The sequence below is a fragment of the Ranitomeya variabilis genome, chromosome 7, assembly GCF_051348905.1.
Source record: "Ranitomeya variabilis isolate aRanVar5 chromosome 7, aRanVar5.hap1, whole genome shotgun sequence".
Classification (NCBI taxonomy): domain Eukaryota; kingdom Metazoa; phylum Chordata; class Amphibia; order Anura; family Dendrobatidae; genus Ranitomeya; species Ranitomeya variabilis.
The window spans coordinates 156,223,241-156,240,355 of record NC_135238.1 but is presented as its reverse complement, the minus strand read 5'-3'; the positions used below and the strand labels follow the sequence as shown (position 1 = coordinate 156,240,355).

The 17,115-nt window shown below is 48.0% G+C and overlaps 1 protein-coding gene across 1 annotated transcript in view; it reads right to left on the bottom strand.

The window, feature by feature from the left end:
- Positions 1–16,628, bottom strand: part of TMEM41A (transmembrane protein 41A) — a 41,977-nt gene extending 25,349 nt beyond the window's left edge. The window contains exon 1 of the mRNA XM_077272128.1: positions 16,393–16,628. Within this exon, the coding sequence (XP_077128243.1) occupies positions 16,393–16,613 (221 nt within the window). The 5' untranslated portion in view covers positions 16,614–16,628. The remainder of the gene's footprint in view (positions 1–16,392) is intronic.
- Positions 16,629–17,115: the final 487 nt, after the last annotated feature.

Genomic DNA, 17,115 nt, shown 5'->3' with positions numbered 1-17,115 from the left:
ATGCCAATCCAATAGAACCTCCCTCGGAGTAGCCTCTCTAGCTTCCTCCATCCGAAGTGTCCGGCTCCATCGTGGTAGGCTCCCAGAACCATGGGCGCATCTCGCCTTGGCACCACTATCTGCCACACCAATTCATGAGTACGTGGATCGATGCTTCTCCTGCACAGCTTGCCATCATGGATAAACAGTTTGCTTCTCCCCTTCCACAGCTGTTGGGTTTCCTGTGGGTCATCTGGGCCGGGATGTAACCCTGCCTGCGTCAAGAGCTCTTTCACCCGACGGACCGCGGGGTCACCATCCTGGGTTTCCGCCCACCCGTGATGGGGCAGGGGGTTCAGCGTAGCATCCAGTTGGTTCTTATGCCTGTTCCTCACATGATGGGAATTCTGAGTGGCTTTTGGGCGATGGAATGCGGGCAGCTCCACCTCTTCAAGTGCCTCCGGGTCTTCCTCTGCTTCTGGCAAATTGGGCATCCGAGACAAGGCATCGGCATTCGCATTCTTGTGTCCTGCCCGGTACTTGATGGTGAAGTTGTAGTTGGACAGCCGGGCCATCCACCGCTGCTCCAAGGCCCCGAGCTTGGCTGTATCCAGATGCGTTAGCGGATTGTTATCCGTGAAGACGGTGAATTTCGCTGAGGCCAGGTAGTGTTTGAATCTCTCTGTCACTGCCCAGACGATGGCAAGGAACTCCAGTTTAAAGGAACCATAGTTGTCAGGGTTCCTTTCCGTGGGACGAAGCTTCCTGCTGGCGTAAGCGATCACCCTCTCCTTGCCTTTCTGGACCTGGGACAGCACGGCTCCCAATCCCACATTGCTGGCATCCGTGTACAGCACAAACGGTTGGTCGTATTCAGGATAGGCCAGTACCTCTTCTCCCGTCAGTGCCGACTTCAAACACGTGAAGGATCCTTCCAGCCCCTCATTCCAGTCAAATGGGGCGTTCTTCCCCTTGGCCTTCTTTGATTGGCCCACCAACAGGTCTTGCAAGGGTGCGGCCTTCTTGGTGAAGTCCTTAATGAACCTTCGGTAGTAGCCTACCAGTCCGAGGAACTGCCGGACTTCGTGGAGGTTGCTGGGCTTCGGCCAGTCTTGGATCACCGTGACCTTGTCGGGGTCTGGGGCCACTCCTTCAGCACTCACCACATGGCCCAGGTACTGCACTTTGGGTTTCAGCAGATGACATTTGGACGGTTTCACCTTTAAGCCAAAGTTGGACAGGGCTTCAAACACCTCAGCCAGGTGCTTCAGATGGTCTTCGTAGGTCTTAGAGAAGACAATGACATCATCCAAATACAGCAGTACGGTCTCAAAGTTCTTGTGCCCCAGACAGCACTCCATCATCCTCTGGAACGTCCCCGGGGCATTACACAATCCGAAAGGCATGTAGTTGAACTCGCAGAGCCCCATCGGCGTCGTGAAGGCCGTCTTTTCTTTGTCCGCCTCTGCCACGGGAACCTGCCAGTACCCACTGGTGAGATCTAAGGTAGAGAAGTAGTTAGCGGATTTTAAAGCAGCCAGAGACTCCTCTATCCTGGGCAGTGGGTATGCATCCTTATGTGTAATGCGATTCAACTGCCTGTAATCAACGCACATCCTCATGGTGCCATCTTTCTTTTTAACAAGGACTAATGGAGCTGCCCAGGGGCTACAACTGTCTCTCACCACCCCAGCCTCCTTCATTTCTCGCAACATGTCCTTGGCACACTGGTAATGAGCTGGGGGTACAGGGCGATACCTCTCTTTTATGGGACGATGATCTCCCGTGGGGATGTGATGTTGGATCCCCTTCACTTGTCCAAAATCTAAGGGGTGTTTGCTAAATACCCGCTCGTACTCGTGAACCACCCTGTAGGCCCCCTGTTTCTGATGGGATGGGGTGGAGTCAGTGCCCACATGCAATTCCCGACACCAATCCTTCGTGTGCCCTGCAGAACCATTGTCCTCCGTCACGTCTGACGGGACCAAGGGTTCAGGTGTCCGTATCACACTATTGTTGACAGTGAACAGTTTAGCGAGCGTGGCATACTTGGTGAGATGAATCTCTTCCTCCCCACAATTGAGGACACGTACGGGCACCCTCCCCTGGCGCACGTCGACCACCCCCCGGGCTGTCAGAATAGTAGGCCTATTGTCTGAATATACGGGTTCTACCAAGGCCTGGTAGTCCTTTCCCCTGAGGCCTATGGCTGCCCGACACCATATTAACATTTCACTCCTGGGGGGTATCGCAATGGGGTTTGAATCACTCACAGTGACACGGCCAATCTCACCACCAGTCAGCTCTACCTGCTGTCTCTGCATCAGAGCTCTGATTTCTTTTTGCAGGGCACGTTGTTCGCTGTGGCCAGCGGTTTCGGCTACCTGTTGCAACAAAACAATAACTTCTGCAAGACAATTTTCTATAACATTGGTACCGATAGTCATCATGGGATTACATTCTCGGCGGTCAATATCAACAATCACAATCCCCTGGGATTTCAATTCCACCCGCCCCACTTTGATAGTGGCTTCTTTATACCCCACTTGTGGCAATGGTTGACCATTACTGGCTATTATGGTGAAATCGTCATCGGGGCCACGAGTAATATCGGTGTCCTCCCAATACCGTTTATAGAGTACATAAGGCATAGTCGTCACCTGAGAACCGATGTCCAGCAAAGCATTCAGGGGGATGCCGTCAACCACTACAGGAAGAACTGGTCGCCCTCCAATGTATTTGGCTCTCCAATGCTGTGGGCCTGACCATCCTATTCCTGGGGGTTGGCCCTTTGCCCCAGGGGTTGCTCGTTTAAAGGACAGTACCTTGCAAGGTGGCCCACCTGATGACAGCGGCGGCAGATGGGTCGTCCATCCTCATGGAAGCGATCGTCGGATCGGCCTCTGGTCGGCGGGGTCCTCCTCTGTCGCATCCAAGGAACATCCTCCGGTCTGGTGGCCAGCTGGATCTTCTCCTTGGGGGCCTCCTGTAGGGACCGCACCGTCCGGGCCAGGGCAGCAACGCTCTTGGTCAGCTCCTGCATCTGAAGGCGGAGTCCTGCAGGGGAGTCGTCTTCTAGGCTTTGGGCATCGGCCTCGGCGGTGACTGGAACATCCGACGCCACCTCCTGGTGGTATGTGAGAGCGGGACGCCTGGGAGGTGCTGCACGGCTAGGCTGTCGCTCCTGCCATGCCTGGATAGCTTTATCCTTGAATTGCGCAAAAGTCAAGTCTGGATTTTGCATGGCCAGGAAGTGCAGTTGACCCCTTTGGTGGCTGCACAGGAGCCCCTCAATGAACCGCTCTTTCAGGAGTTTATCCTCATCCTGCATGCTGTCAGGGTAACTCTGCTTAATGGCCCGCATCGCCTCCTGAAGATTAAGGGCATAATCCCGTAAGCTATCCTGCAGCCTCTGCTTGCACCCATAGAAAGTCAGTTTAATTTCGGCAGCCGTGCGGGTATCAAAGGTGGCTTTAAGCTTTGCAAAAACCTGCTGTGCAGTTCCCTTATCCGTGGCGGGCCAGTATTTCATTTCTCTCAGAGCCGCCCCAAAGAGTTGGTTTGTTATCAGATGAACCTTCTGAGGCTCTGTCAGGGGATAGAACTCGAGCAGGCTGCAGATCCCTTCTTTAAAGTCAGTGAATGTATGTGAATCCCCGGAGTATCGTGGGAGCCAGGCCGCCCCGGGCAGGTATGGCATAGAGAAGGGCATTATAGCCTTTGCGGTAGCGGCGGTGTCCGACTGGCTGATGGGGGCAGCGGGCTCCGGGGCTGCCAGTGGTGGTATTAGAGCCGCGGCTTCGCCCGCTGCGGGGACCGGAGGTGCCCCTGCGTCCACGGCTGCGGCCGCCACCTCCTGTCCTCCCGACTCGGACATGGCTGTCCCTTCCTCCCACTAACCTGCTGGAGGTCGGAGTTCCTCTTCCGGGATTGGCGCCTTACCGCGCTTTTCCGTTCCGCGCTTCTTTTGGCCGGTTCCGCCCACGAAGCTAAGGCTCCTCCTTCCGTGCGCGGCAATGGCGAATTTTGGCGGTAAATGACAATACACAGTCCAAGCAGAGTAATCACAGTAGTTCCAAGGCACACATGACCTGATTCTTCAGGCTTAAGTAAATCCTGTTCGTGACGCCAAGTTGTAGCGCGCCCACTGCCGCAGGGCCGAGGGGTACCCGGTATCGGGCCTCTGAGTCTCTGCTCTGGGGTTGTCACGGTGGCTAGACCCGGTCCGTGACCCTGCTGTGGGGCGTACAATAAAGGTGGTGGTATAAGATGATGTTATGGTGCAGTGTAATGCCGGTCGCAGTTAATAACGAGGACACCAGGTTGCAGTCTCTTTACCTCTTTACTGAAGGCTTCAGGTGTCCAATCCAGGGCACTGTTAACCGGGCTGTCTGAGACCGGCCGGTCCGAAGGCACATCAGGAGTCCCCTTCACAGGTGGGAATCAGCGTCTATCTTCTAGCGCCTATGTGTTGTAGTCCTTCCCTGCTGAGCACCCCGGGATAGTCCTCACAACTGCTTCTGTCTGTCTCTGATGCTCGTTCTCTCTGTCCTCCAGATGATATGGCTAGGACGCACCCGTATGACGGGGTAGGCCTGGAGTTCTTCCGGGACTCTAGAGTCGCCCCTCTCCCACAGCTGCCTCCGTTGTCTGCTTAGGTGTTTTAGTGAGACAGCCAACCTATAATTGGCTGTCCGGCCGTGGTTTGAAGTAATGCTTGTAGTCCCTTACTTGCTCGGCGTTCCGGCCACCGACTGTTGCCCCTCAGAAGGATGTTGCCTCGATCTTACAGCACGACTCCCTCTGGTTCTATCACTTCTTTGCTGTATCCCCCGTTGCTCACTGGTTTGTGCTATTCTTAGAAGTCTGCCAGGATCCCATCCCTGACAGGTCCTCTCACTAGCTCTCCCCAGTGACTTCTCTCTGTCTTCCTGTCCAACCCCCAGTTTTACCAGAGTGTGAGGAGTGGCCTACTAGATAGAACCACCCCCCCTGGTGGCCGGAGTGTGAAGTGTAGTGTGAGTGTTACCTGGTCAGAGAAACTCCTTTAGTGCAATCAGACGTAACATCACTCCCCTTAGTGGCAGAGCGACATTACTACAACGACCAGGACTCTGGGGCGCAGCACATACACAGCCAGTAAATTGCTATCTGATTTCACACACACGCTGAGGCTAAGCTTAGCTTTGGATACGCCACACTATGTTATCTACACGGCTTTCAAGCCTGTGACTATACAGGTTACCTGATACATTTATTTTGGGGACACCAGTGATATACAGTCATATAAAAAAGTTTGGGCACCCCTATTAATCTTAAGCTTAATGTTTTATAAAAATTGTTTTTTTGCAACAGCTATTTCAGTTTCATATATCTAATAACTGTTGGACACAGTAATTTTTCTGCCTTGAAATGAGGTTTATTGTACTAACAGAAAATGTGCAATCTGCATTCAAACAAAATTTGACAGGTGCATAAGTATGGGCACCCTTATCATTTTCTTGTTTTAAATACTCCTACCTACTTTTTACTGACTTACTAAAGCACTTTTTTTTGTTTTGTAACCTCATTGAGCTTTGAACTTCATAGCAAGTATGCAATCATGAGAAAAGCTACTTAAAGTGGCCACTTGCAAGTTGTTCTCCTGTTTGAATCTCCTCTGAAGAGTGGCATCATGGGCTCCTCAAAACAACTGTCAAATGATCTGAAAACAAAGATTATTCAACATAGTTGTTCAGGGGAAGGATACAAAAAGCTGTCTAAGAGATTTAACCTGTCAATTTCCACTGTGAGGAACATAGTAAGGAAATGGAAGAACACAGGTACAGTTCTTGTTAAGGCCAGAAGTGGCAGGCCAAGAAAAACATCAGAGAGGCAGAGAAGAAGAATGGTGAGATCAGTCAAGGACAATCCTCAGGCCACCTCCAGAGATCTGCAGCATCAACTTGCTGCAGATGGTGTCACTGTGCATCGGTCAACTATACAACTCACTTTGCACAAGGAGAAGCTGTATGGGAGAGTGATGCGAATAGTGTAGTTACTTACCGATAACTGTATTTCTCAGAGCCCATGACAGCACTACCAGAGAGAGGGAATCCGCCCTTCAGGGACAGGAAACCTACAGGATAAAAAGGGTGGTACCTCTCTCCTGCGTCAGTTTGGTTTACAGAGCATCAGAGGTCCTCCAGGTTAGTGACAACAGGAAATATGCATTTTTAGCAAAATACTTATGAAGATTACACCGTGTCTAAATCAAACACACACTTCGTATAATAAGGTGCTCACCGCACACGTGATAAGGGGGGGAATAAGCAGGTGCTGTCATGGGCTCTGAGAAATACCGTTATCGGTAAGTAACTACACTATTCTCAGTCGCCCATGACAGCACTACCAGAGAGAATTGCAGAGATTATTGCTTTAGGGAGGGACCACAGCCTGTAAGACCCTTCTTCCGAAGGTTAAGTCAGACGAAGAGGCTAGGTCTAATCGATAGTGCCTAAAGAAGGTTGAAGGTGATGACCAGGTGGCCGCTTTACAGATTTTATCTATTGGTACCTCCGACCTTTCGGCCCAGGAGGTCGCCATAGCCCTTGTAGAGTGTGCCTTGAGCCCTTCAGGCACTGCGTTTCCCGTGGATGAGTATGCCAGGGCTATCGCATCAGTAACCCAGCGAGCTATAGTGCTTTTGGAGGCTTTGAGTCCTTTTCTAGGTCCCTGAAAACAGACAAAAAGAGACCCTTCCTTCCTACACTGTCGGGAGGATTCTAGGTAATGTATTAAACACCTTCTCACATCTAAAGTGTGGAATTTTTCCTCTTTTTGATTTTTCGGGTTTGGACAGAAGGAAGGAAGGATTATTTCCTGGGACCTATGGAAATTGGAAGCAACTTTGGGTAGATAAGCAGGGTCTGTTCTTAATACTACCCTATCCTCCATGATTTGTGTGAAGGCAGGATTCGCAGATAGAGCCTTGGAGGTAACTAATTCTACGGGCAGACGTTAGGGCTGTAAGAAGGGCCGTTTTGAGAGATAAGATTTTAAGTGGTATCGAATCTATGGGCTCAAACGGGGGTTCTGTCAGAGCTGATAGTACTAAATTTAAGTCCCAAGATGGAGAACTTTTGATTTTTATGGGCCTAGAACGTACAGCGGCTTTAATGAATCTTGTTACCCATGGGTTAGTGGCAATACTATCATTGTATAACGCCCCTAAGGCCGCTACCTGCACTTTTAAGGTGCTCACCGAGAGGCCCATATCCAAGCCTTTCTGTAGGAACTCTAATATTTTGACCACTGGAACCCCATCTTGTAGTTTTACCCCGGAGGTGGACAGAAACTTTTTCCAGGTTTTACCATAGATTTTAGTTGTTACTGTCTTCCTACTTTTTAATAGTGTGGACACTAAATTATCTGAGAAGCCCCTTGCCCTTAGCAGTGACCTCTCAAGTTCCACGCTGTCAAGTGGAGATTTGCTGACTGAGGGTGGAGCACCGGTCCCTGTGATAAGAGGTCCGGAAGGTCCGGAAGAACCCAGGGATCGGTGACCGAAAGAATTCTCAGCCAGGAAAACCAGGCTCTTTTGGGCCAGAAGGGGGCTATTAGGATGATTCTCGCCCTGTCCTGTCTTATCTTCCGCAGAACTGCCGGGATAAGTATATGAGGGGGAAAGGCATATGCCAGACAATGAGTCCAAGGAATCGAGAATGCATCCAGTGCCCGGGGGTTCCCTCTGTGGTTCAGAGAGCAAAATTCCTTTACTTTTCTGTTTTCTATACTGGCAAAGAGGTCTATTACTGGGACCCCCCAGATTTTGGTAATCTGATCGAAGATGCTTTGGTTCAGAGCCCATTCCCCTTGTTTTAGCTGGGTACGGCTTAGGAAGTCTGCTTTTTTGTTCACTACGCCCCTTATATGTAACGCCGAGAGGGATAGGAAGTGGTCTTCGGCTAAGGTGAAGATTTGGGAAGTGGCCTTCATCAGGGCTTGGGATCTGGTCCCCCCTGGTGGTTCAGGTAGGCTACCACTACCTGATTGTCCGAAAAAACCCGGACATGATGTCCCTGTAGTTTGGGAAGAAAAATTGACAGAGCATGGCTCACTGCACAAAGTTCTTTTTGATTTGAGGATACCTGGTACTCTTGATCTGTCCAGACCCCCTGAGAAACACTGTTTTCCAGGTGAGCTCCCCACCCCGTGGGACTGGCATCCGTGGTAACTACTCGATGTGTATCTATCACCCACGGAACTCCCTTTGATAGATTGTTGGAATCTAACCACCAGTCTAGGGAACGAATAGTGTCTGAACTTAGAGTCATGCGACCTTCTAGGTGTCCCCTCAGTGTAACCTGATTTCTCAGAACATCCCACTGGAGGTCTCTCGTGTGGATTTGAGCCCACTGTACTGCTGGGAGACAAGCAGAAAGGGACCCCAGCAGTGACATCGCTCCTCTCAAGGTCATATGAGGGTTTGAGCGAGCTCTGGACACAATACTTGATATTTTTTGTTTCTTCTGGTCTGGAAGGCGACATTCCTGTAAAACCGAGTCCAGCGTTAGGCCCAGACACTCTTGCACCGTGGTCGGTTCCAGTTTTGACTTTTGGAGATTTAGGAGCCAACCTAATTCCGTTAGAGTTTTTATTACTCTGCTGCATTGTTGTCGACAGTGTTGGGCTGAGTTGCTGACAATTAGGAAATCGTCTCGATATGGTATTATAATAATGTCTTTCTACCTTATGTGGGCCATCATTTCTGCTACCACCTTGGTAAATACACGGGGCGCTACTAAAATGCCAAATGGAAGGGCCTTGTACTGGTATTCTTTTACTTCTCCCTCCATGACTACTGCTAGTCTGAGGTATTTTTGTGAGTTTTTGTGGATGGGGACGTGATAGTACGCGTCGCTGAGATCCAACACTACCATGAAACAATTTGAAAACAGGTTTTTTATTGTTGATTTTATTGATTCCTTTTTGAAGGTTTGATTCTTTACATAACTGTTTAATTTCTGTAGATTTATTATTGTGCGGAAGGAACCGTCCGGCTTTGGGATCAGAAATAGTGGGGAAAAGAATCCTTTCCCCCTTTCCAGTAAGGGAACTTCTCGGATCACATCTTTGACTATGAGTTTTGAGATCTCTTGTTCCAAGGCCTGTTGTTGTCGCAGTGAGGGTTTCAATGGAGTGACCACATAGTGTTGGGGAGGAAGGGTGGTAAAGTTTATTTGAAGTCCCATCTTTATTAAGTTTAAAATCCAAGTACTGGAAGAGATTTTTTCCCAGGCCGGAAGGTATTGAGACAGTCTCCCTCCCACCCTGGGGGAGGTGTCACTTAGGGTTTTTTTTTATTTCTTGGGGAATTGCCAAAGAGGAAGCCCCTATCTCTATTTCTCCCATCCTCCCACCTGTTCTGTTCTCTAGGGGGGCGTCTGCGGAAAAACTTTCTGTTCCGAAAGGGCCGCTTAACAAATCGCGTGGCCAGGTTAGGGAATCCCTTCTTCTTATCTCCTGCTTTTTGTAGAATGTCATCTAGGGTTTCTCCAAACAGAAATTTTCCCTCACATGGGATTGAACAGAGTTTTTGTTTTGTCTGTAGGTCGCCTGGCCAGTTTTTCAGCCATAGCGTCCTACGAGCTGCATTAGATAAGGCTGCCGTTTTTGAAGTGAGTTTGATAGAATCAGCCGAAGAGTCGGCCAAGAAAGCTGCCGCCCCCCTAAGCATGGGAATTGATTCAATTACTTTTTGTCTGGATACTCCATCTCTTAACTGTTTCTCTAAATTGTCTATCCAAATCATTAACCCCTTCAAGTCGCAGCCCTTTTTCGTTTTTGTGTTTTCGTTTTTCGCTCCCCTCCTTCCCAGAGCCATAACTTTTTTATTTTTCTGTCAATATGGCCATGTGAGGGCTTACTTTTTGCGGGACGAGTTGTACTTTTGAACGACATCATTGGTTTTACCATGTCATGTACTAGAAAATGGGAAAAAAATTCCGAGTGCGGTGAAATTGCAAAAAAAGTGCAATCCCACACTTGTTTTTTGTTTGTTTTTTTTGCTAGGTTCACTAAATGCTAAAACTGACCTGCCATTATGATTCTCTAGGTCATTACGAGTTCATAGACACCTAACATGTCTAGGTTATTTTTTATCCAAGTGGTGAAAAAAAATTCCAAACTTTGCTTAAAAAAAAAAAAAAAAAAAAAAAAAAGTGCAATTTTCCGATACCCGTAGCGTCTCTAATTTTCGTGATCTGGGGTCGGGTGAGGGCTTATTTTTTGCGTGCCGAGCTGATGTTTTTAATGATACCATTTCGGCTCAGATACGTTCTTTTGATCGCCCGTTATTGCATTTTAACGCAATGTCGCGGCGACCAAAAAAACGTAATTCTGGCGTTTCGGATTTTTTTCTCGCTACGCTGTTTAGCGATCAGGTTAATGCTTTTTTTTATTTGATAGATCGGGCGATTCTGAACGCGGCGATACCAAATATGTGTAGGTTTGTTTTTTTTTTATTGTTTTATTTAGGATGGGGCGAAAGGGGGGTGATTTAAACTTTTATATTTTAAATATTTTTTTCACATTTTTAAAAACTTTTTTTTTTCACTTTTGCCATGCTTCAGTAGCCTCCAAGGGAGGCTAGAAGCAGGCACAGCCCGATCGGCTCTGCTACATAACAGCGATCATCAGATCGCTGTTATGTAGGAGAATTGCAGGTGTGCTGTGAGCGCCGACCACAGGGGGGCGCTCACAGCCACCGGCGATCAGTAACCATAGAGGTCTCAAGGACCTCTATGGTTACCTTCCTGATGCATCGCCGACCCCCGATCATGTGACGGGGGTCGGCGATGACGTCATTTCCGGCCGCCCGGCCGGATGCGGTAGTTAAATGCCACTGTCTGCATTTGACAGCGGTATTTAACAGGTTAATAGCGGCGGGTGAATAGCGATTTCACCCGCCGCTATTGCGCGCACATGTCAGCTGTACAAAACAGCTGACATGTCGCGACTTTGATGTGCGCTCACCGCCGGAGCGCACATCAAAGCAGGGGACCCGACATGCGCAGTACATGTACGGCGCATGTCGTGAAAGGGTTAAAGATCTGGAAGTACATGCGGCTGCTATTGCGGGTCTTAAACATCCCCCTGCTGACTCCCAGGCCCCTTTAAGGAAGGTGTCAGCTCTTTTATCAAGGGGATCCTTCAGCGTTCCCATGTCCTCAAAGGGCAACGCAAACTTCCTTGATGCTTTAGCTACTGCCACGTCAAGTTTAGGGGCTTTGTCCCATGACGTAGAATCGTCTTCCGCAAAAGGATATTTCCTTTTAAGAGAGGGTACAGATGAATTTTTTCTTTCTGGTTTCTCCCACTCCTTTTTAATTAAGGCCTGCACGTTTTCGTTAAGTGGAAAGACTCTACGTCTTTTCTGGCCCAGACCCCCAAACATAATGTCCTGTACTGTACTCCAGGCTGCGTTCCAGGGAAGCGCTGGTCCCTCATCTCAAGTGCGCACGCGCGCTCTGCCCGGGACCCGGAAGTAGACAGCGTCTATATCCGATGCGGCGGCCATCTTGGTGCTCTCACACACCGAGCCGCCGCTCCGGACCAGGAAGTGCCTCCGCATGCAAAGGCACGCCGGGTCCCTGAAGCCCCTACCCCAATCCGGGGAGGCAGCCGCGCTCCCCTCCGCAAGCTCTGCAGTCCCATTGGACCCAGAAGCGGCGGCGGCGGACACCGTACCAGCGGTAACAGGGGCCTCCCCGCCGTCATACCCTCACTGGTCGGCTCCGGATCTCAGGTACCGAATCCTTGAGGGTTCCCTTGTCAGGGACAGGAAACAAAACTGACGCAGGAGAGAGGTACCGCCTTTTTATCCTGTAGGTTTCCTGTCCCTGAAGGGCGAATTCCCTCTCTCTGGTAGTGCTGTCATGGGCGACTGAGAAAGAAGCCGTTTCTGCAAGCACGCCACAAACAGAGTCGGCTGAGGTATGCAAAAGCACATTTGGAGAAGCCAATTTCTTTTTGGAAGAAGGTCCTGTGGACTCATGAATCCAAGATTGAGTTGTTTGGTAATTCAAAAAGGCGTTATGCATGGCGGCAAAAAAACACAGTGCGTTGTATAGTTGACCGATGCACAGTGACACCATCGGCAGCAAGTTGATGCTGCAGCTCTCTGGAGATGGTATGAGGATTGTCCTTGACTGATCTCACCATTCTTCTTCTCTGCCTTTCTGATGTTTTTCTTGGCCTGCCACTTCTGGCCTTAACAAGAACTGTACCTGTGTTCTTCCATTTCCTTAATATGTTCCTCACAGTGGAAATTGACAGGTTAAATCTCTGAGACAGCTTTTTGTATCCTTCCCCTGACCAACTATGTTGAATAATCTTTGTTTTCAGATCATTTGACAGTTGTTTTGAGGAGCCCATGATGCCACTCTTCAGAGGAGATTCAAACAGGAGAACAACTTGCAAGTGGCCACTTTAAGTAGCTTTTCTCATGATTGCATACACCTAGCTATGAAATTCAAAGCTCAATGAGGTTACAAAACCAAAAAAAAGAGCTTTAGTAAGTCAGTAAAAAGTAGGTAGGCGTATTTAAAACAAGAAAATGATAAGGGTGCCCATACTTATGCACCTGTCAAATTTTGTTTGAATGCAGACTGCACATTTTCTGTTAGTACAATAAACCTCATTTCAAGGCAGAAACATTATTGTGTCCAACAGTTATTAGATATATGAAACTGAAATAGCTGTTGCAAAAAAAACAATTTTTATAAAACATTAAGCTTAAGATTAATAGGGGTGCCCAAACTTTTTCATATGACTGTAAATGGTCTTACTGAAGTACCCCTAAAATAAATTGACCTTCCCAAATACCTCATCCTCCATCAGTTTTTGTAGAAGTGATATATATTTGCAATTGTTTGCCATAAGAGATGAAAGCATAATTGCAGTCACTCTCTATTGAGGCCCATACAGATATAGAAGGACCAGTAACTTGGCACCCACAGACTTGTGAGGCCATACTGAAACTCTGTAGTGCAGGGAGCACCGTCCAGTGGTGCACACACAGAAAGGAGTGGCGTACAGAGACACCACTGAGCAATACAGCTATTTGAAAAGTTTAAAGACCACTTAAAATTGTAGATTGTTTGTATATTTGTATCATAGAAGAACTCTGTCTACAGACCAGGGCTAGACAGATAAGAGGGCTGTTAGTCATTTACTGCATGGACTTTGGAGCCTTCTCATGTTTGTCTCTCGCTCAGTTGGTAATGGACTTTGACAGCAGTAATTAGAGGACAAGTTTAGTGGCTTTTTGCAAATTAAGCCGGTCTTAGATGGATGCCCCCAGAATTCTGATGTTCCACTAGGAGAACTGTATTATAGATACACGGGGCAGCCATACATCAGCCTCTGAGTCCTGTGGTACCAGCAGATCCTTTAGGTCCTGTACATGGTGAGGTAGGGCCTCTATAAATCAGAAACTTTTTTTTCCAGTAAATCAAGCACATACTGAATCAAATAGAGATCTGGGGATTTAGAAGGAGAGTTAATACTTACATTTTGTCATGTTTCTGAAAACATTCCTGAAAAATGTCATGTAGAGTGCATCATCCTGAGGCCACAGTCATTAGGTATTGCCATGAAGCAGTGTACTAGGTATGCACAGCCGCCTGAAGGCCAGGATCCATGGTCTCCCAGTAGCTCAGTACCCAGGGCGTCACACAATCTCAGCTGGCTTGTCTTTTTCTGGTGCCAACTCTTCCCACAGAACTGTAATGGACATGCACCCCATAAGTCCAGATGATGTAAAACAAAATGTGACACATCAGACCCGACCACCTTCTTCTAGTGCCCTGTACTGCAGTTTGGGCGCTCAGGCCTCCATTGCAGGCACTTTTGGCTGTAGACTTGGCGCAGTATGAGCACGGAGACAGGCCCTCCGCCCAATACTGTCATGTACTGTGTGTTCACTTTTCTATCTTGAGGGTATGTGCACACGTCAGGATTTCTTCAGGAATTTTTGCGGATTTCCCCAATAAAAACGCTATAATACCGCATAAAAAACGCATACATTATGCATCCTATAATTTAGAATGCATTCCGCATTTTTTGTGCAAATGTTGCGTTTTTTTCCGCAAAAAAAACGCATTCCGGAAAAAGAAGCAACATGTTCATTATTTTTGTGTTTTTTTTGCGGATTTCCCATGAAATTGGAGTGTCAGGAAAAAAACGCAAAAATTCCACAAAAAAAAGAAGCGTAAAAACGCGCAAAAAAAATGCATGTGGATTTCTGGCAGAAATGTCCGGATTTTGTCAGGAAAATTTCTGCAAGAAATCCTGACGTGTGCACATACCATAAAAAAAAAAGGAAACGCCGGTGTGTCTCTGGTGCTTCTTCGTCACAGCATTTGGGCTGTTTCCACCTCGTCATGCCTATGGCATGACATATACCACTCTGCACTGAATTCACCCTATACAGACATCCTTGACAAAGGCTAATATTGCCGAAACGTTGGATGAAATGATGTAATTGATCCTATGATGTCGGCTGTTCATGAATAAATCCATAATTATTTGCAAATCGAACTTATTATTGACTGATTGAGTGCCAAAGGTTACCACTCGTATATTCTATTTTATTCCTTTGAGCACCACCCACCTGATAGAGTGCACCACTTTTGATCGGTTGGACTTTTCTATCATAGTCAGCATTCAATGTGTTTTCCACCCCAGGGAAACGTTTGCAAAAGCAGTGCAGCTTATCAAATACAGTCTTTGATGACCAGTGTTAGGATTTGGATCTGCTAACTGGTTGCTGCATTCATCACATGACTGCATTGAGCAATATACATAGCTGCGCTCCCATGCTGACTAGATTCTCCTCCACTTTTCTAAATAGAACATTGGAAGAAGCGGATGAAAAGCGAGATGGGAAAATCACATCCTTGAGGTCTGATGACGAGCGGCTACAGAGGTGAATCCTAACAGTGAGTATACTACACATTGGTATTAAGAGAAAAAGGGGGGAGAAGAAAACCAACCAAGGTAGTGCCCGAACACAAAGTAATGGTAACAACAAATGTTTATTTGAAACAGGTGATAACATGGGTAACAAAACAATGCTGAAAGTTATCCGCTAAAAATACACATAAACAAGAATGATAAAAACACAGGTACACGCTACACCCGGTAAATTAACCTTATAGAAGGAGGAACAATATCAGTAATTAACGTGTAGTATACTTTATCATAGACACATAGATAAAATGCATAGCCAAAAGGAAAAAATCATTGTATTGTCTATGATGAGAAGTAAAGTGCAGATGCCATAAGTCAGTGCCTTATTTTAGTAAAAAGAAAAGTCATATATCACAACATTAGTGTAGGGAAGCGTCATGTGAGACAGTGCTCATATTATCGTGGTCATGTCTGTAGAGTCACCTATTGGTGGCAGCTATAATATAACAACCAATAAGGGGGACTTACTCTGTTAGAGGAGCTCCTTCATCCGAGTGGCGTCCCTCCCGACGCGCGTTTCGGCTTTCGGCTTCCGCCTTCGTTAGAGATCAGACCAGATGAGGAGTGATCACTCGGGTGGCCATGACCCTGTTGTGAGCTCGCTGGTTGTCCTTTTTTGTTGGCCCCGGGCTTCATGCAGACAGCCGCCTCACCCTCATTAATAGGATGCTCAGCGTTACTGATGCTTTATTATGAATGCTTAGAGGGGTCGTCCGTATCAGTCTGGTGAGGTTGTGGCGGGCATTATCGCTTGTGTGTAATAATAAATATGGTGCACGTTTTCAGGTGTTCGCCTCATACACATCAGCGCCAGAATCACCTCGCCATGTGTGAGGTACTGGCGCAGTTAGGCCACGTTCACATTTGCGTTGTGCGCCGCAGCGTCGGCGCCGCAACGCACAACGCAAACAAAAACGCAGCAAAACGCATGCACAACGCTGCGTTTTGCGCCGCATGCGTCCTTTTTTTCATTGATTTTGGACGCAGCAAAAATGCAACTTGCTGCGTCCTCTGCGCCCGGACGCCGCAGGGACGCATGCGGCGCAAAACGCAAGTGCGACGCATGTCCATGCGCCCCCATGTTAAATATAGGGGCGCATGACGCGACGCTGCGGCGCCGACCGCAAATGTGAACGTAGCCTTACCGTGCACCGAACTATGGGTCATGTGACCAACCTAGCCACACCCCTAATAATAAAAATAACCCTAATTACTACCTCATAAACAATACACGTGTCCAGCAGAGTATTTATTACACCCCACAGTCATTATTATGACCAATTACCACTGACTGACGGCTGCCTGCATCTTCCCACACACTGACGGCCGTCCTTCACAGGCACATACACTTGTCACCTCATTACAGCACGCTGCCAGCCCCCCATTCCCAGTGCCCACCTCTCAGCTTCCAGTCCTCGGCCCGGGCGCAGGCGGGTGCTCAGGACGTACAGGTAGACGGTGGCGCAGCCAAACACCAGGAAGAACCCGGCAAGAGAGCGCATGATGCCGGAGAGCAGCGGGCACAAGAAGTGCCCCGGAACCAATGTCACTGGCGGCTGCAGCCGGGGAGCCACAACTAGAGAGGACCGGAAGTATGGGGGCCCGAGTGCAGTAACCATGGTTACCAAGTATGCAAGGAAATAAACAAATAAATCTAAAAACCCCGTATCAATACGTCACTGCCATGTATACACATAGCTATGTATGAGGAAGCTGGATGGCAGCAGCTCCGCCTCCACAGCCTGCAACATTCATCTTTCCTGGAGTCCTGAGCAGCTGCCTCATTGTGCATATTCAGAAAAGCTTATGGCGTTGTTATTATTATTATTATTTATTTATATAGCACCATTAATTCCATGGTGCTGTACATGAGAAAGGGGTTACATACAGGGTTATAGATATCGTTTACAGTAAACAGGTTTACAGTGACACACTGGCATACCTCCCAACTTTTGAAGATGGGAAAGAGGGACAAAGTTTGCGCGTGAAGTGCGCCGCGGCAAATTTTAGGCCACGCCTCTGACCACACCCATTCATAATTAGTCACACCCATATCCACGTCCCAAGCACACCCATTTAGCACTGCTGATCACACTGTTTCATATACAATAGTTATAAACA